The 20,241-nt window shown below is 33.7% G+C and overlaps 2 protein-coding genes across 2 annotated transcripts; one reads left to right on the top strand and one right to left on the bottom strand.

Annotated features, from left to right (window-relative positions):
* Nucleotides 1-7,927: 7,927 nt before the first annotated feature.
* Nucleotides 7,928-11,771, top strand: LOC106344059 (U-box domain-containing protein 45-like). Its single transcript, XM_013783440.1, has 6 exons — nt 7,928-8,234; nt 8,550-8,663; nt 8,880-9,065; nt 9,155-9,262; nt 9,343-10,496; nt 10,850-11,771. The coding sequence occupies exons 2-6, from the start codon at nt 8,613-8,615 to the stop codon at nt 11,655-11,657; spliced, it is 2,307 nt and encodes a 768-aa protein (XP_013638894.1). The 5' UTR covers nt 7,928-8,234; nt 8,550-8,612; the 3' UTR covers nt 11,658-11,771.
* An 835-nt stretch (nt 11,772-12,606) lies between these two features.
* LOC106294967 lies at nt 12,607-17,418 on the bottom strand. Its single transcript, XM_013730692.1, has 6 exons — nt 16,937-17,418; nt 16,450-16,739; nt 16,275-16,371; nt 15,988-16,105; nt 13,342-15,904; nt 12,607-13,233 (listed from the first exon to the last, which is right to left on the bottom strand). Exons 2-6 carry the CDS (start codon nt 16,643-16,645, stop codon nt 12,776-12,778), a joined length of 3,432 nt encoding a protein of 1,143 aa, XP_013586146.1. The 5' UTR covers nt 16,646-16,739; nt 16,937-17,418; the 3' UTR covers nt 12,607-12,775.
* Nucleotides 17,419-20,241: the final 2,823 nt, after the last annotated feature.

The raw sequence follows: 20,241 nt of genomic DNA, 5'->3' as shown, positions 1-20,241 counted from the left end.
AAACATTTATTTCTTATAATAAACTGATTTTCTTAATTATTTGGCAATTTTGCTTACAAAATTTATTATTGATATTTTTTTGAAAGAAATAGCTTCCATTTTGAAATCATATTTTGTTAGATTCATATGTAATGAAAAGTGCTTTAGATTCATATTGTTTTTATTATTTTAAAATCTTGTATTCTTTAAGATTTTTTTTTGTTAGTTGATTTTATGTTGGTCTTTCAAAGGTTTACTTTATATATCAAATTGATTCCTTTAATAATTTTGTATTTTCACTAAATTGAATAGTAGCTTCCCTTTTATTTTGAAATAAACATTTTTTGAAAATCTTGAAATTTTTAAAATAATAATTAAAATGGTAATTTGACATATTTTGGTGCTTTAAAATAATATGTGGATATTCTCAATGATTTATTGCATAAAATTACATATAGTACATATTTTTGTTGAATATTTTCAGCAGTATATAACCTAAATTTTGTAAATCACGTGTTTTAGATTTATATAGTTATAATTGTTTGAAAGTATTGCATTTTTAAATTAACTATTATATTTGTTTGTTATTTTTATGTTAATTTTCGAAACTTTATTTTATACAATATAAATTTGTACATGATGTTTTTAACTTTGTAAGTTTAACTTATTTGATAGTTATTTATATTTTATTTTGAAATAAAAAATTTCGTAATATTAACATTTTTAGAAATACCAAATTGAAAAACGATTTGGTATATTTTTGGTGCTTTAAAATAATATGTGAACATTCTCAATGATTTATAATATCAACTTATATATAGTATATGTTAGTTTGAATATTTTCAATAGTATATAACCTAAACTTTGAAAATCATGAGTTTAAATTTAGATTTATATAGTTATACTTGTTTGAAAGTCTTGTATTTTAAAATTAATTATTCTTTTCGTTATTTATTTTTTAATTTTCGAAAAATATATATTAAACATTATGTTAACTTAATATAGTATTTATATTTTTGTAAATTTACCTTATTCGATATTGATTTATATTTTAGTTTGAAATAAACATGTTTTTGGTAATATTAACATTTTTAAAAATAGTAAACTTAAATAATAATTTGTCATACTACGATTGGTCGTTTAAATCCTACGTGAATGCTCTTGATGGCTTATAGCCTCAACTTTTATATAGTATAGATTACTATTCTGCTTTTCATTTTCCATTTTACTAAAATAGATACCATTTTAAAGTAAATTTTTAAATGTTAATATTTATTTTATTAGTTTAGATTATATATATACAATATTAATTTCGTTTTATTTTATTTTAGGAGATATTTACATTTTAAAAATAAAAAGATAATCTGTTTTTGCTACTTTAACTATTTTAACATTAATTTTCATTTTATTTTTGTATAAAATGTATTTTAGATTTATTATATCTAAGATGAAGTATTTTTTTGTTACTATTACTATTTTACTTTTGATTTTCTGTTTTACTATAATATTTACCATTTATTAAATTAAGTTGTCAGATGTTAATTTTTTTTAGTTTAAGTTATATATAGAATATTAATTTCATTTTTTGAAAATATTTTTTTGTAAATATTAACATTTTTTGAAAAACAATAAACTTATATAATGATGTGTCATAACACGACTGGGGGTTTTAAATCCTACGTGGACACCTTCAATAGCTACTTTTATATAGCATGGATTAAACGTTTTTAAAGATACAAGTCTTAATGTTCAAAAAAAAAAGATACAAGTCTTTGGCTAACGATGATTCAACAACATAGGATTGAAGATCATACATTTGTGTTACCAAATCCTTTACTCGTTTTGTTACAAAAAAAAAAAAAAATTCTTTACTCGTTCAGAAACACAATACTCCTGGTTTCTTTGTTTCTTCTCAAACAGAACATGGCATCAAATCTTATTTCTTTGATGAAAAAAACACAAACGTGAGACCCACAGTTATAGTTAGTCTGATCTGATCCAACTTACTTACTTTATGTCTCTCTCTCTCCTTGTTCTCTAGCTTTACTTTTTTTGAAGCACGAGAATGTTCTGACTGAGGGAGACGCATAACGCATTCCTGAGAATTCAAGAAAGTGTTAGTATTACAAACATGAATTAATCCGGTCTGTAGTATTGTATTGGTGACGGTGGCATTAGTAGGATCTATTAGCTAACGAGTTTGTCTAACTTTAAGCTATTGAATTGGAAAAATGAAATTCACAGTCCAATGACTCCAATCTGACTTAGGCCTAAGGTACTGGAAGGCTGGAACTGAAATTTGATAAAACATATATAATTTTCTTATTTCAGTTTCAGAACACCACATAAAGTATCGTAGTAATATTCTTTCGTTTTACAAATAGTGTCATTTTCATATTTTCACACAAATAAGAAAATATTATTAAAACCTTTTATTCATTATTATTAACTAGGGAAGGAACCCACGCGATATCGCGTAGAAATTCATTTTTTTATAAATAAATATATCATATTATATATTATATAAAAATAATAATTTTATTTTAAAAAAAAATTCTCATGTCAAAACGTAGAACATATGTGTTTATATTTATTTATAGATAATATTAAAAATGTATATTCTATAATTTTAAATAACAACTAAAATACAAATACATCAATACTAATAAAATTATACATTTTTTATTATTTTAGGTAAGTTACTCTAAAATTTTAAATTATATCAATTTATAATAAATAAATAAAATCTCTTAAAAATCTTTTTAAATAAAAAATGTATCGTTTACGTTAGATGGTAGTGTTTGTCAACGAAAAAGTACGAACGACTCATAACCTAAAAAGTACAAACACGTTTTAAACTAAGGGATACAAACATGATGTGATTCAAGAAGTATGAACTTGTTCCAAGGGGTGGACGAATGTGCCTTGACGGAAGGTATGATTGTGTCATGACCGAAAAATTGTAAATGGCGTGAACGAAAGAGTGTAAACTGAAATTGAGATCCATAAGACAAAAAGTTTCCGGACGGGTAAAAACAGGAAAAATCTAAGAAATATTAATAAAATGATATATTCTAATTTGGATAGACTTTTTATGTTGTCGAGAAAAATTCATACTCTTATATCACCAGCACCATGGTTGACCATAAGACAAAAAAGTTTTCGGTCGGGTAAAAACATGCAAAATATAAGAAATATTAAAAAAATGATATATTATAATCTGGATAGACTTTTTATGTTGTCGAGAAAATGTCATACTCTTATATCATCATCACTATGGTTGACCTTTAACATTCTCTCATTGATGTTTCGTTCGCACTTTTTCAGTCACGATCCACCTCTTCGGTCATGATTCATTGGCACTCCTTTGGATACAACCCATTCACACTCTTTCGGTAACAAATCGTTCACACCCTTTCGGTTACGATCCGTTCACACCCTTTTTTGGTCATGACCCGTTTACACTTTTTCGGTCACAACCCATTCGCAACCTTTCGATCACGACCATTTGCACCCTTCGGTCACGACCCGTTTGCAATTTTTCGGTCACGATCCATTCGCAACCTCTCGGTCACGATCCATTCGCAACTTCTCGGTCACGACCATTTGCAATCTTTCAAACATGACCATTTGCACCCCTTTCGATCATAACTCATTTGCACGCTTTCGGTCATAATCCATTTGTACCCTTTTTGTCATGGTCAAGATCCATTCGCATCCTTTCGGTTAGGATTAATTTCACATCCTTTCGGTCAGGAACCGTTCGCACCCTTTCGTTTATGGCAGTTCACAGCCTTTCCATCACGATCATTTTGTACATTTTTGGTCATAATACATTCACACCATTTCAGTCATAACACTTTCGCACCCCTTGGATCATGATACGTTTGTACCTCTTGGATCATAGCATGTTCGTACATTTTAGATTATGACGCGTTCATATCTCTTAGATTACAACACATTTATACATCTCTGTTGATGACACTATATAAATATTTATAATTTTTAATCAGTGTTAATATGAAAGTAAATTTATATGATTTTTTTTTGTATTTATTAGTATTGAAATGAAAATTAATGTCTTTTTTGTTTTTACTTTACTCATATCTATATATTAATACTTCAAAAATATGTGTAGTTGTTTTAAATAGACTTTTTATGTTGGCCAGAAAAGATCATACTCTTATATCACTAACATCATGGTTGACCTTTAGCAATCTCTCGGTGATGTTTCGTTCGCACATTTTCAGTAACGATCCATTCTTACCTCTTTGGTCATGATCCATTGACAGTGACACACCTTTAGTTACGACTCGTTTGCACCCTTTCAGTCAAGACCCATTCACACTCTTTCGGTAACAAATCGTTCACACCCTTTCGGTTACGATCCGTTCACACCCTTTTTTGGTCATGACCCGTTTACACTTTTTCGGTCACAACCCATTCGCAACCTTTCGATCACGACCATTTGCACCCTTCGGTCACGATCCATTCGCAATTTTTCGGTCACGATCCATTCGCAACCTTTCGGTCACGATCATTTGCACCCTTTCGGTCATAACCCATTTTCACCCTTTTGGTCACGGTAAAGAATTGTTCCCACCCTTTCAGTCAAGATTAATTTCACATCCTTTCGGTCAAGATCTATTCGCACTTTTTTGTTTATGATCATTGGCAGCCTTTCGGTTCCGACCGTTTGTATATTTTCGGTCAAAATACATTCACATCCTTTCAGTCACAAAACGTTCATACTCCTTGGATCATGATATGTTTGTACCTCTTGGATCACAACATGTTCATACCTCTTAGATTATAATGCGTTCATATCTCTTAAATCACAACACATTTGTAGCTCTTCGTTGATGACACCACGTAAATATTTATCATTTTTTTGATCATTGTTAATATGAAAATTGTGTCTCTTAAGTATTTTTATAAAAAGTTATTTTTATTAGTATTGAAATGAAAATTTATGTCTTTTTTTTTTTACTTTATTCATATATATGAATAGTCACATCTTTCGATTTAAAGGTGGTTATTTTGAAATGATACTTATATGAATAGTCACAACTTTTCAATTTAAATAGTCACATCTTTTCAAATTTAAATGTAGTTATTTTGAAATTATAGAAATATGAATAATCACAACTTTTCATTTAAATAATTACATATTTTACAATTAAATTCTAACTAATGCACAACTCTTGAAACAAATAACGAAAAGACACAACTTTAACAAGAAATAAAATTCCTATAAAAATACACAACTTTTCAACATTGTTTGGGTTTTTAATGTAGAACATTTAAGAGATGCAACTTTTATGTATAAAACTTAAGAGATTCAAATTTTCATATTAATCAATACACTGATTTTTAGAAATAAAACAATTGCAAATATTTATAAAATATTCGTAAATAAATATGAGCAAAATAAAAACGAAAAAACATAATTTTTCATCTCAATACTAATAAATACAATTTTCGTATAAAAATTAAGAGATGCAACTTTCATATAGATGAATAGTCATATTTTTTCCAGTTTAAATGTGGTTATTTCGAAATGATACTTATATGAATAGTCCCAACTTTTCAATTTAAATTGTCACATCTTTTCAATTTAAAGGTAGTTATTTTGAAATGATCCATATATGAATAGTCACAATCTTTCATTTAAATAATTACATCTTTTTAATTTAAATACTAACTAATACACAACTCTTGAAACGAAAGAACATCTTAATATATAATGAAAAGACACAACTTAAAAAAAAAATTCCTATAAAACACACAACTTTTCAACATTGTTTGGGTTTGCTATTATTATTTTTTTTTTCTTCACCATTTTATTTGATTAGTGAAAATTATGCTTTGAGAATGCATGAACATTGGACTATTTATAGATTTTCAAAAATCTGTTTGAAGAGTCACATCTTTTGAATTAAAATGTTGTGTCTTTTTGTAATAATATTTATACGAAGAGTCACAACTTTTAAAAATAAATGGTCACATTTCTTCAATATAAATAGTTATTTTAAAATAAAAAAATGCAATTTTTAATTGTTGAAAAGACACAACTTTTCAAAATAAATGAAATTCACAACCTTTTAAATTAATTGGGATTTATATTATTAGTAGATATACTAACAAAATTTTGGTTTGTGAACATCAACTTGTGTGCTTTTATTAGTTGATAACTCATTTTCTTTCTTAGAAATAAAGAAACGACAATTTTAGCTTTTAAGTTTGGAATATTATTTTGGAATATATCCCAAAACTGAATAAATTATAATCACTACAAGTTTTGGCATCTTAAAAAAAAAAGAATAATTTGAAAATAGCGAACATGGTTGACAACAAATAATTTGAAAATAAATATGAAAAAGAAATTAATTATGATTTCAAGAATATTAATGAAGAGGTATTACTGTAATTTAAGATCCGACATATGCATGTATTGTCAGCGCGTGTCGGCCGTCGAAGTCGGCAACCCCCTTAACCTCTCTCTCCAATACAATTCAAACATCTGTTCTGTTCTTATTTTACTTTGTTTTAACTTAAAACTTTTAAGTAACGTTAACCATATCGAACCCTTAATTAATTAATTAGCCAACTCTTTTATTATAACTATATACTGTATTTCATAACTGTTGTACGGTTTTCTGTAGATTTTAATGACTATCATAAACTCAAATACAGATTCAAACGTTCAAATCTGCAGTTTTCTATAGCAACTGAGAAATTCTATAATTAAATCTCTTAAAACCATTTTTAAAAAATCGAATTTCAAACTAAAATCAATACATAAAGTTCATATATATTTAATTGTTTTTTTAACAATCAGATCTTAAGAATACTTATTATCTAAGCATATCCATCCAAATTCTAACTAATCCTTGTTACCAACATTAAGAAAAATACTTTCTCAAAAAAAAACATTTAAGAAAAATAACAGCAGACCATCATATATGTTTTATTTTTATTAGCTGCCACATTTAATAAACATAAGATAGATATGTGAGTATTTATAGTATAATAGCATTATCAGTGGAGAGGATTTCAACCAAAATCTCTCAAATGTATATGTAAATATTTATGTTTTAATATGGATATCTCAAAATCATGAAAGACCCATTTTAAAATCTTTTATAAATATTTATGCAAATATGTGAGCAATCTATATTTGGTAAAAGCCCTCTAATCAGTTGTCAGAATGCAAATGGTTCAAATTTAATTATTGAATACAATATATAAAAATAATAATTTTATAGTTGAGAAATCCAGTTAGGATATTTCAGTGTTGGACGTGGTACAATCAATCCGTTTTGAAATCAAGAGTGTTCAGTTACAATGTGAATGTCGGTGAAAAATGGACCTCTCGCTGGGTTGACCATACTGTAGTCCGACCAAGAACCAATGTGTCAAAAGCTATTTATTCTACGTCACATTAGCTTCACTCTACGACGAAAACAGAAGAAAAATCTATCAAACTACAAAAAAAAAGAGAGAAATATATCTATAAAGTAAGAAATTTTGAAAATTCTAATACATCTCTTTTAGTAACTAATGATCAGGAATATGAACCTAAATTTTATGTCATTTCAAAATTTCAAAGCTACATTACATTTATTTTTCAATATTGACACTTCATTTTGTATAAAGACAATTTTTTGTATCTAAACAACCAAACACCATAATGTTTTTCTTTTTAATCACTTCCAACTACCACAATGATTTAAAAGAAATTATGAGTATCTTGAATAAGCTGTTTCTTTTTGTGTGTTTAATAATTAGAATGTCCCCTTAAAAATACCGTTGCTAATGCAAATCTAATATTCAAACCCATTTGAGAAAATAAATACTATAATCGTTTTGAAACAATAAACAGAATCTTTCTTTTCACTAATAGAATAAACTTATAAATTATAAAACAAATCTATTGTGTGCACTCACAAGTTTAGGCTTTATTTTGACTTCAGAAGAACTTCTCCATCCTTTTCTTTCCACTTAACATAAATCTTTTTCCTCTTCAAAAAAAAATTCAATCGGTATTAGCCACAGCCATAGCCAAAACTCCACCTCTCTGCTTGTTGGGATCGAGAAGTTTGCCTTGAAAATCTCGTAAACTGTTATATCATACAGTCGTAGAAACTAACCAGAAACAGCATCTCAAGAAGAAATAATCTTTATACTAATGCTCTTCTTTTGATTGGTTTATGATCAACTTCTATCGGATGCAGATCAATGATTCATGCTTGGTATGTGTACTCCTTCTGTTTCACCAGATTATTTATGTTCATTTGCGTTTTTTTTTTCTGGGAGTTAACCAATTTTTTTTTGTTTCCTGTGTTCTTGTTTTCTTCCTTCTCTTACTTGACATCCAAGAATCTTCTTTGTTGATTTATGGGTTTTGGTATCGTGATGATTCTGCTTTTTTATCTTCTTTCCTCTGTTTCATATTTAAGTCTCGTTTGGTTTTGTTTTTGTCTGGACACAACACGTTGCTGTTGAGACAACACTGACCTGGGTTGTGTTTCTAACTTGTCTTTTTTTTTTTTTTTGTCTTCTTGTAGTATTGAATCATAAGCCCACATAGAGCTATTGTGATAAATATAAACGGCGAGGATATTGAAACTATGGATGCTAATGAAGTTGAAGAAAATTTCTTTGCCCCTGGCGATGCCAAGGTATCTGAATCAAGTCCATATCCAGTTTTTGTTGAGATTTCTCCCCCTAAGACATTATAAAGTTTTTAATATTATATCTATATGTCGATCTATAATTAATACTTTCATTCTATGCTTTTGGTTCTTGATTTGTTTGATTGATCTTGTCATAGTTTAAAAATATGTCTGATCTTTGACTGTAAGTGTAAAGAAGTGTCTAATAGATTCCTGTTTCAGGTACACGGAGAAATGTGCAATGCCCTTTCAGTGATCTACTGCAAGATAATGTCTATTTTCCCGTCGCTCGAAGATGCTCGGCCGAGAAGCAAATCTGGAATTCAAGCTTTGTGTTCACTTCACGTGATTTTAGAAAAAGTGAAAAACATTCTACACCATTGCACTGAATCTAGTAAACTATATTTGGTAACCTTTCTTTTTCTGTTTAAAAAAAAAAAAAAAATCAGTTCCTTCTTGTGGAGACTCTCTAGCTAACAAGCTGTTTTGTCATGAAGGCTATAACAGGAGATTCAGTAGTTTTAAAATTTGACAAGGCCAAATCTTCTCTTATAGATAGCCTTAGGCGTGTTGAAGACATAGTCCAACAGTCCCTTGGCTCTCAGGTAGTTACTTCTCTGTGTTCCTGTCTCTTTAGTACTCTTGTTTTGTACTTCCTGTCTTTATATCTTTTTTTTTTTTTCAGATTATGGAGATTTTGATGGAACTAGAGAAAACTCAGTTCACATTTGATCCATTAGAGAAGGAGATCAGCGATCAAATCATTGGATTGCTACAACAAGGAGGCAACTTCGAAAGCTCATCAGACAATAATGAGCTTGAGGTTTTCCATCAAGCTGCTACTAGACTAGGTATCACTTCTTCAAGAGCAGCTCTAACAGAGCGAAGATGCCTCAAGAAACTCATTGAAAGGGCAAGAATGGAAGATGACAAGAGGAAAGAATCAATAGTAGCTTACCTGTTACATCTCATGAGAAAATACTCAAAGCTATTCAGAAGTGAGATATGGGATGACAACGATTCACAAGGTAGTAGCTCATTGCCTTGTTCACCGACCATTCAGGGCTCTCTTGATGATCCCCCTGGCCGTGCTTTCGACCGGCAGCTGTCAAAACTGAGTTCATTCAACTTCAGACCTTGTAATAACAACAGGAGATCTTCAGTACAGATGTCTGTTCCTCCAGAAGAACTGAGGTGTCCTATATCATTACAGCTTATGTATGATCCTGTTATCATCGCCTCTGGACAAACGTATGAGAGAATCTGTATTGGGAAATGGTTTAGTGATGGACACAACACATGTCCCAAAACACAGCAGCAGCTCTCTCATCTCTGCTTGACTCCTAACTACTGTGTCAAGGCTCTAATCTCGAGTTGGTGTGAACAGAATGGCGTTCAAGTCCCTGATGGACCTCCTGAGTCTCTAGACCTTAACTACTGGAGGCTGGCATTGTCTGTGTCCGAGTCCACGAGAACAGCCAAAGGTGTTGGCTCTTGTAAGTTTAAGGATGTGAAGGTGTTTCCTCTGGAAGAAAGTGGAACTATTAAAGAGGAACCATATGAATCTGAATACCAAGAAGCTGAAGTTACTCTTGTTCAACAATGTACAGAGTTGTTGACCACTTTGAGTGAAGTGGATAATTTAAGGAAGAAGTGCAGAGTTGTTGAGCAAATAAGAGTATTGCTAAAAGATGATGAGGAGGCCAGGATTCTGATGGGGGGAAATGGTTGTGTTGAAGCTTTGCTTCAGTTTCTTGGAGCAGCTCTCCATGAAAAGAATGATCCAGCTCAGAAAGTTGGAGCCATGGCGCTCTTTAACTTGGCTGTGGACAACAAAAGGTATTACTAAATACTTTCAGCCATTTCAAAAAATATATATGTTTTGAAGTTTTCACACATATTAAATTTTGATTATAAATGTATTATTTTGTGATTAATTATTTCACACAACTTTTATCCATTCAAAATTCAATAAACACAATTAGTTTTTTTTCATAATTTATCATTATTACCTAATAAAAAAGCATTGAGAATATAAAAAATATATTCTTTTTTTAAATAAGTTTTTTCTAAATGGATTATTTTGAAATGGAGAGAGTATGTTTTGCACAAGTGGGTTATCTACTTGTCTTGTATTATAACTCTGGAGGATCTCATGTTTGGTTTGTTCCTTTTCTTGTGGGGACTTTCAGGAACAAGGAGTTGATGCTAGTATCAGGAATCATTCCTCTACTGGAGGAAATACTATGTAACCCACATTCACATGGTTCAGTGACAGCACTATATCTGAACCTCTCTTGTCTTGAAGATGCAAAACCCATCATAGGTTCGAGTCTTGCAGTTCCTTTCATGGTGAATCTTCTTTGGACTGAGACTGAAACTCAATGCAAAGTTGACGCCCTTCACGCTCTTTTTCACCTCTCCACCTACCCTCCAAACATTCCTTGCCTTCTATCAGCTGACATCGTCAACGCTCTTCAATCACTCACCGTCAATGATGACCAAAGATGGACAGAGAAGTCCCTAGCTGTCTTGTTAAATCTTGTTTTGAACGAGGCAGGAAAAGACGAGATGGTTTCAGTACCTGGACTTGTGAGCAACGTCGCCACTGTTCTTGATACTGGTGAACCAAATGAGCAAGAACAAGCAGTTTCTTTGCTTTTGATATTGTGCAACCATAGTGAGATTTGTAGCCAGATGGTTTTACAAGAAGGAGTGATACCTTCTTTGGTGTCTATCTCCGTAAACGGGACTCAACGTGGAAGAGAGAGGGCGCAGAAGCTGCTGACGCTATTTAGGGAACTGAGGCAGAGGGATCAAACTCATCTTACAACAGAACCGCATGCAGAGGTGACAAGCCGGGAAGAGGGTGGATTCTCTGTAGCTGCAGCCGTTGTAACAGAGTCGAAACCGCAGTGTAAGTCAGGCCCAAGAAAAAAAATGAGAAGAGCATTCAGTTTTCTATGGAAGACCAAGAGCTTCTCAGTCTACCAATGCTGAGAGTTTGTGTTTAACTTAGTCTTAAAGATATTGTCATCTTTTTTTGAAAGTCTTGGAGACAAAACAAAGTTTGTATAAATTGCTTTTTGCTCAATTTAAAGATTTGTTAGTATTCTTGTTTATATTTTGGGAGAAAAAAAAGTTTTTGTCAGTGTAAGTAAGCCCCGTTCTGGGGAATCCCTTGAGGGGACCCAAGTGAATTACAGTTTACACTGGCCATGAATATCTTTGCTGGAGAGACCGTGAAGGCTCCACACGCGTCTCAGCCGGTTAATGTCTCTCCAAGCAGAAGACTATCTCGTTGTGCCGAGGCCGCATCTCTGCGGATAGGTGGCCCGGCGACTTTCCTGGACCAAAGCTTCGACAAGCCAATAGTCCAATCACTTCTTCCACAGACGAATGTTGACCACTTTGACTGTTTCTTATATATATATATATACTTGTGATACCAGAAATATAGGCGATGTTGGGACAAACTCGTTTCTTTCTTTCTTTCTTTGTTTTACTCATAGAGGTTTTTTTCAATTTCATAACAAAAACAAATAGAAAAATTATTATATTTAAGATTAACATACTATTTTCAAGCGAAAACTATTATATAAACAATTATTTTATTTAGGATCAAGTTAGATGCAACCTAAACTATAAAACTATATATTAAATGTCTCTAAATAAAAAAGTTTTGAACCTAATTCTTTCACATTTAAAACTTAAAAGTTTATTATACCTGTACAGATCAAACGAAGTGAATTTTGCGGATTATGACTCAGATTCTTAGCTCTATTTATGTACCATAAACTTTGGTTATTAAGGCCGTAAAACAAGTTCTAATAAAATAAAATAAAAAGTTCTAATAAAATATATAAAACTACAAATAAGTGTTTATTGGTACACATCAAGATAACAATAATCAAATCAAAATAAAATTAAAAAAAAAAACACTTTACAATTCATGCCACTAACCGGCAACCGAAATCGTGATTCTCCTCTCACAAATTAGCTGCAACAAACGTAAAATACTCTAAAGCTTACAAACATATAACAAACCCAAACAACAACAACAAAAGCACAATATTATGAACAAGCATACAAAAATTTACTAGTAAAAAATGGTCACATCACATTATGGAGCAATTGCATTTGTTCTCCAGCTTGGGAGGAGGTTTCAGACTCTCTCCTTTACTAGGAGGAGGAGGAACTCCAACGTTACTCATCATCGCTGCTGCTTCACTTGCATTTTCATCATTCTCTATATCCACCTCTGTTTTCTCCTCTGTCTCCCTTTGCAATTTCCGTCTAGCTTTAGAACTCTGTTTCTTCTTCTCCTTTGTCCCACCACCTCGTCCATAACTACTAAACCTGTTGGCATTCGACTTTCCAAGTACTGTCACTGTTGGATGCAACAATTCTTGTTCCACCGGCACATTCTTTGTTTTATCCATTGCTATTGTTGCGGCTTCGTAAACTAAATCATGAACAATGGAGCTGCAGAACAGTATTGTATCAGTGGCTTCTTCGAGAGTGAGGCTCTTCGTCTCTTTTCCACCTGGACACTCCACAATCACGGTCGACTCATCTGCAGAGAGAGAGCAAGAAACCATGTTTAAGCTTTCACAAGGTTGTAAGAACATACAAATAATAAAAAGTACAGTGAGATGGCAGTATCAAAAATCTGAGCAAGTACCTAAAAATTCGTTTACAGGAGCCAAGGAGTTGTGGTGATCAACAGAAGCATGTCCCATACTCTTCTCGGAGCAATCATCCACTGCATTTAGGTTGCACTCCTCCGACTCTAGGATCTCATCATGAACCCCTAAACCATGCGTTTCGAGTGCACAACTCTCGAATTCTATTTCTGCGGCTGTCATGGTGGAAGAACAGTGGCGAGGAGATTCGTTTCCATCCTTTTCTTGCAGCTCAGATTGATCATCAGTGACAGGTAATGCTCCTATCTCTGATGTGCTCCTTACATGTGCTGGTGATTCGCCTATCTCTATTTTAATCACATTATTGGCTATATCATCTCCATCTCCATCTCCTTCTTCACAAAATTCATTGTCAGTTATCACCAGCTTATGCTCTGCTAGAGCACCAACTACCTTGGTGGAAAGACCAATTGATCCACCATCATCTTCACCAAAATCAGCATTCATCACATTGGTTTCTTGGAGCTCAGGATGAGATTCTTGATGAGTTTCATCGGGTGTTTGGGAAGCAGAAACTTCAAAACTGTCAGCTGGCATGACATTTAGAGCCTTGCAGGTGTGGCTTGACACGCCAGATGAAGAAGACATGCTGCTCAGGGACTTCGAGTTGGTATCATACCTATGAGTTTCCATGTCAAGTGTGCTCCCGCTTTGATGTCGTACATGGCTTCCCTTTCTTATAGAGGAACCATAATCCCAAGATGAAGATGCAGATGTAGTTTCTGTGGAGCTTCTGAGACTTATACTTATATCCCTTAAATAAGAAAAGCCCTCGTATGATCTGGTAAGACCACTGGAGTTATTAGCTTTAGTAATGGGTGACTTCATACTAACCGATCTCTTTATAAGCAAAGGAACCCCCCTAACTTCTGAAGCACCAATCTTCAGATCATGATGCTTCTCAGAAAGCTGAGTATCTGTTGTGCCTGTATGTGATAGACTAGTGGAAGACTGAAATTCATCCTGGTGATCGAGTGTCTCTACAACCAAAGCCCTGGAAAGAGGGCTCTCGCGCAAATTATTATGTTCTTGCTCGTAGGAATCACCACACTGCCCAATGTTTTCTCCCGTCTTTAAGATTTCTGCCTCAACCATAGCATCAGGCAGAGATTCTAGCACATCTATGGCAGGACTTGTGTCAACAAAAGACTCTTTTTCATCAAAAATATCGTGAGGCTGTTTCAGGAAGTTTCCATCAAGAGCTCTTGTTGTTCCAGAGGGATCTGTTTCCACAAAATTGTGTTCCTCCCTGCAATCTGGACAAATATTTATCTCGCTTCTAGTTTCTTCAGTGACACGATAGTGGGAGCCACATCTAACACACACCTCCATAGTTTCAAGACCGACCTCCTCTAAAGAGTCATTGCGTAGATGATGACTACCAAGAGTCGAAGTGTTTTCAACATCAGAAACATGGTGGCTGGCCTCCTCATTCACACTAGACTCGCATTCAACAGCCTGACTTTGATCCAAATCACCAAGCTGATCACTGATATAACTCTCATGTCTGCTACCTTCATTTAATAGATCTACCATCCCAAAGGCATTAACTTGTCCATGTTTATCAGGATGATCCAAATTTTCAACTTCAGACTGGACAACAGGGATTGGATCACTCCCTTTAGTATCTGGCACGAACCCTGTAACTTGGCTAGAACTTGAATGGCTCCCCACCGTTGGAGAAGAATGTCTTAACATTAAGTGATGGTAAGACGAACTACCTTTCCCCGAATAGATGCCTGTGCTAGGAAGGCTAGAAGCAAGAGGCCTAAACATGCTATGATGGCTTTTAGGATGATCCATTTGACGAAGAGCAGACTCAAACGGTCTTCTTGGTGCTGAACCAGGCGACTGCAATTTTGAAGATCTCGAATTTCTACTATTTGGAGAAAGGCTAGCTCTCTTTGAAACTGCAGGCTCTGAGCTACGCACTGGAATAGACTGTAAAGATTGGAGATCAGCATCTCCGGATGATGCTACAGAGCCTTTACTATGAGAACTAAGCCTGTCACGCTCATGACTGTGAGATGAACTGACACTTCTGGAAGCACTAGGAGAAACAGATTGTCTGCTGCGTGTCGAGGCTGCAGCATCCCTGCCATTCCTGGAAGCTGGTGACGAACCTCTTACATAGGAAGCCGGTCGATCACCCAAAGAAGTTCTGAGATTAGGTGGTGCGTCCAAGGAGAAACCAGGAATGTTTGACTGCCACACTTTTACTTTGGGTGAAGCAGAGTTGCCACGACTACTAGTTCTGACAGGAGAAGTGCCCCTGAGAGCTGGAGATGCAATGGTGGTTGTTGACCCAGTGCTCATCCTTCGGGAAGTTGGGGTCGAAGATCTTGAGGGTTTCCCTGGACTAGGAGAAATCCTCCTAACTGGTGGGGTAACTGATCTTGGACCAGAAGCGGGACTAGGATGGCGTGCTGAAGATGGCCTTCCCCTTGTCTGCTGCATGTTGTCACCACAAGGTGATGTGCTTAGGCGATTTGGGCTTGCACTGCCCCTACTACTACGGCGTCTCTTCTCCATCTTCTCCATCTACGTATACATATTCAGCACAGTGAATTAGGAAATGCAGCAAGATTTGATTCAAGACCATCAGTGTTAGAGATGATGAATACCGTGGAAGATCTGGATAATGAAATCTGACTCTGCGGTCTCCCTATCCTCCCAACACTAGCTGCAGGCGGTTCGTCATCCAAAGAAGGAAAAAGTGGTGTGTCTGGAGGCGTCAGCAACCTTTCATTGATTTTGCAGTAAGCTTTGTAAGACAAAATATAGGCATCCAAAAGAGCAAAACTAAACAGGTTGTGACAAAATTACTACAGTTAATGCCAACAATAAAGTTAACGGAGCATCTTTCAGTATCACTAAAAGAAAATAAGCTAAAGTTGGATAAGGAAGCTACCAATCATAGTCGTTTTTATCTCCTTCTGCAGTCAGCAATCTGCTACTCTCTCCTTGAACAGGAATGTTGAACTCTGAAAAGTGCTTCAGTTTTGTAGCTAAAAGGTAAAACGCCCAAAAATTAGAAGGAAGGAGTATGTTGAGAGAGATAACAGAAACAATCTTGATCAACTTACAAAATACATCTTCAAGATCATCAGATGAGTGAAGCAAGAAATCATCACGTTCTTTGTCTTGCAACTCATTAAAGAGCGTAAGATCTTCGTCTTTATCTCTGAACAGTATCCCGTACTCAATGCTGTGTCCTCGTCTATGTTTGTTCCCTGGTAGCCCCCTGCCAGGAGAGCATCTCAATGCCGGGGAAGGAGGCATCTCTACTCTCTACTCTCTAGTGTCTTTTGCGATCACATATGAATCCAAAAAACATAAATCCCTAAAGCTCCCCAACGGGTTTCAAACCTTTGACCTGAAAAGAAGCAATAGCCATTGGTTGTTGATGAGATCAGCTTCTGGAGACGGAAAAGTCAAATCTTTGCATACAAAGCTGAGCAGTATAACCTAAAAGACTCAAACTTTTTAACTAAACAACCCTGTAACAGAGAAACCCTAACTCCAATCCTCTGATAACTTGCTCAAACATTTTGCAGAAAGCTTGAAACTTACCAAATATTAAGTAGAACCCACTTCAAGGAAAAGAAAGATCTCAGCTTTAAAGATCAAACCCAGGTCCTGGAAGAAAGGAGAGGGTAGTTCCGTACAGATCAAAAGAGCAAAGACCCAAGTGAGATCGATTCAATTCCTCTTTCTCTCTCTCTCTCTCTCTCTCTCTGAGTGAAGAAAATGCTAACTTTCTAAGAGCATTTAGTTTGCTTCGAGTGGAAGAAGAAGAAGAAGCAAATCTTTCGATTCCTTGCTCTCTCTTGTTTCTGCAAAACTGTCAGATTTGCTTCTTTGCACCGCAACAAAGCTGTCTTCTCTCTCTTCTCTTTCTCTTTCTCTTTCTCTCTCTCTCTGACTATTCAGACTCCTCTTCTCTCGAGCTTTTTTGGAGGGGAGGTTTTGAGAGTTATGTGATCGTAATGATTTTCTAGAAACCGTGACCGAAGCTCTGATTAAAGGCAGACAGAGGCTTTGGATGCAGACGAAAGTGCTCATTCTGATAACTCTCCTTTTCTAGTTTTTTTCTTTTCTTTTTTGCGAATTTTACCCTAAACCCCCTCCAAGCTTTGTAAAGTTCCTAAATCGTACATGACTTACAAAAATGTCTAAAAGAAACCCATTTATTTTAATGGGGATTTTATATTTAGTGTCGGATATTCAGATTTTCGGTTCAGATCCATTCTAATTATTCAGTATCCGGGTTGAAGTGTTTTAGATCCCTTTAAGAACCAAACATTTTTTTGGATTGGATTGGTTCGGGTAATGTCAAATTCGGGTCAAGTTTCTACTTTTTTATAAAATCTGAAGTGGAATCTAATTGAAAATAATTCAGCTTTGGTTCGGGTTTAAACAAAGAAAACGAAAAGTCTCCAAAAATCTAAGTTAAACATGGAAAATCCGAAAAAAAATATTTAGGTAATTCGGGATTTTGATTTTTTTTTTAAATTATATTTATGTATAAAAAATTTAAAATAATATATATTTTTATTATATTTTGAATATTCGGATACTCGTACAGTTTTCAGTTGGATTTTAGTTTGGTTTCAATTTTTCAAATTTAGAAAAATATGAACCATTCGGATTTTTGTAAATTTTGGTCTAATTTCAGTTTTGGTTTTTCGGTTCGGTTTTTGGATAAATTTCACAGAACTATTTACATTTATCAAAATGTATTTTAACTTTATGGTAAATTTGGAATCTCTTAAGCTTGTTCGACCGTAATAATATTATAAAGATTATGGATAGTAACAATACCATAAATATGCATTATGCAAATATATTCACCTGTTTTGCTATATATATAGTACAAATATTACAAGGGACCTTATTATAATATAATAATATAACCGTTGATGTAATCATATGCAGTTGGTAAGTGATGTAGTCGGTACGTATCTGTGCTCCCGATTAGGAGAATTTTATTTTAAAATTGTAGTAATGTTTCAGACTAATCAAACAAGTGGGGTTGTTTCTGAATGTTATTAAGTTTGGGATTTTTTATAAACATTGCAAGAATATAGTATATCTTCATCGAATTTGTTTTCAGGTGACTTAAATTTTGCTTCAGATATTTATTTATGTTCCACGTCAATTATAAACGAACTGACTTCAATTAATAAGGTCAAGATTCACTAATACGCAATTATGGATCTTATCTCTTTTATTATTGGTCTAATAATGGCGGCATCTATAACTGATTATGTAATTAAATTTATATGGTCTGGTTTTTTCATCTGCGCCGTTTGCGACTTAACTATGTACTCAAATCTTCCCAAAAAGCCCAAATATATTAAAATATAAGTAATATTGATATAGTTTTATATTTTTCTAACATTCGTACTTACAGTACACAAATATTTATTTGTCAATTTCATAATTTTCAAAATCTGATAGCAGCGACGTATTTATGGTTAATTTTTATGATGTTTGTTATCAATATTTTATTTATAGTTTTATTAAGCAAGTTTGTCATCATTATACATTGAACTTCTTAAATAACATTTCTGTTTTGAAAATTGATAGTATTACAAAAGATAATTTGTTCGCATACTAATGATTTAGTAACCCGTATAATGTTATATTGTTCAAAGAAATGGTTGAGTTCACTGTGTGGATGTGACTTGTGGGGAAACTTATTTTGTCATAACACTATAGATATGAAATCTGTGTGATCTATTAAATTTTTTTTCTTTACATATACAAATGCATATGATAGGTAGCAAAAATAATGATGATATATAAAATCGTTTTGACATTTTTTTGTAAGCTTCGTAGAATAAATCTGACATTTTGACAAAAAAAAAAAAGAAATTCGTGAACTAAAAAAGTTAATATAACGTCATACATAAGTAGTTCTGACGTATAATTCTTATATTTTATCTTTATAATCACATATGAAAATGAGCATTGACTAGGGTTGGGCATTATTGTCTGTCATTCCAGGCTACGATTTTGGGTTCTTTTTTTTCGTTAGGATTGTAGACTTGTGGTCCATTCATATCCTCCTAGGAACATATAAGTGACATTGCACAGAAACTAAGCTTGTAGACTAGTAGTCCATTACTCCATGCATTATGCATATCCTCCATGTGTCGTAGTACTTTCCTCGTATTAACTTGGGTGAAAACTTTTACATCTGAATATGTAGAAATAGAGATGCTTGAGAGAATAAGAGGAAAAATTTAGAAATTTGTTCAACCATAGCAGCGAAAGACGATTCATAAAAAGAGAGAGTTGAAAGTTATGAACAGAAACAGAACCAAATCCCAAGAAGTAATGGATGTTCCCAGATCCTTCATCGCAAACCGAGCACTCAACTCATTAATGAGAGACTTGAACAACTCCGGATTAGATCCTGTTAGGAGGATGTCATCAACATATAGTAGTAACACAAGAGTATCTCCATCGTGACGATAGACAAATAGAGAAGGATCTGCCTTGCTACAGATGAAGCCATACTCAATCAGAAAGTTACTAAACTTGTCAAACCAGGCTCGTGGGGCTTGTTTAAGGCCATAGAGAGCTTTATGCAGAGAGCAAACGTGAGTAGGATGAGCATGATCTTCAAAACCAGGAGGCTGCACCATATACACTTGCTCTTGTAAATCACCATGTAAGAAGGCATTTTTAACATCAAGCTGAGTTATATTCCATTGCTTTGCAGTGGCCACAGTAAGCACAATACGAATGGTGGAGGTTCTCACCACAGGGCTATATGTTTCATTGAAGTCAATGCCTTCTTCTTGATTGAATCCCTTAGCAACAAGGCGTGCTTTTAGCTTATGGAGAGTACCATCAGCATTAAGTTT

This window comes from Brassica oleracea, chromosome C5 (genome assembly GCF_000695525.1).
Source record: "Brassica oleracea var. oleracea cultivar TO1000 chromosome C5, BOL, whole genome shotgun sequence".
Classification (NCBI taxonomy): domain Eukaryota; kingdom Viridiplantae; phylum Streptophyta; class Magnoliopsida; order Brassicales; family Brassicaceae; genus Brassica; species Brassica oleracea.
Note: the sequence above shows the minus strand (reverse complement) of the source record. Positions and strands in the feature narration are given on the sequence as shown.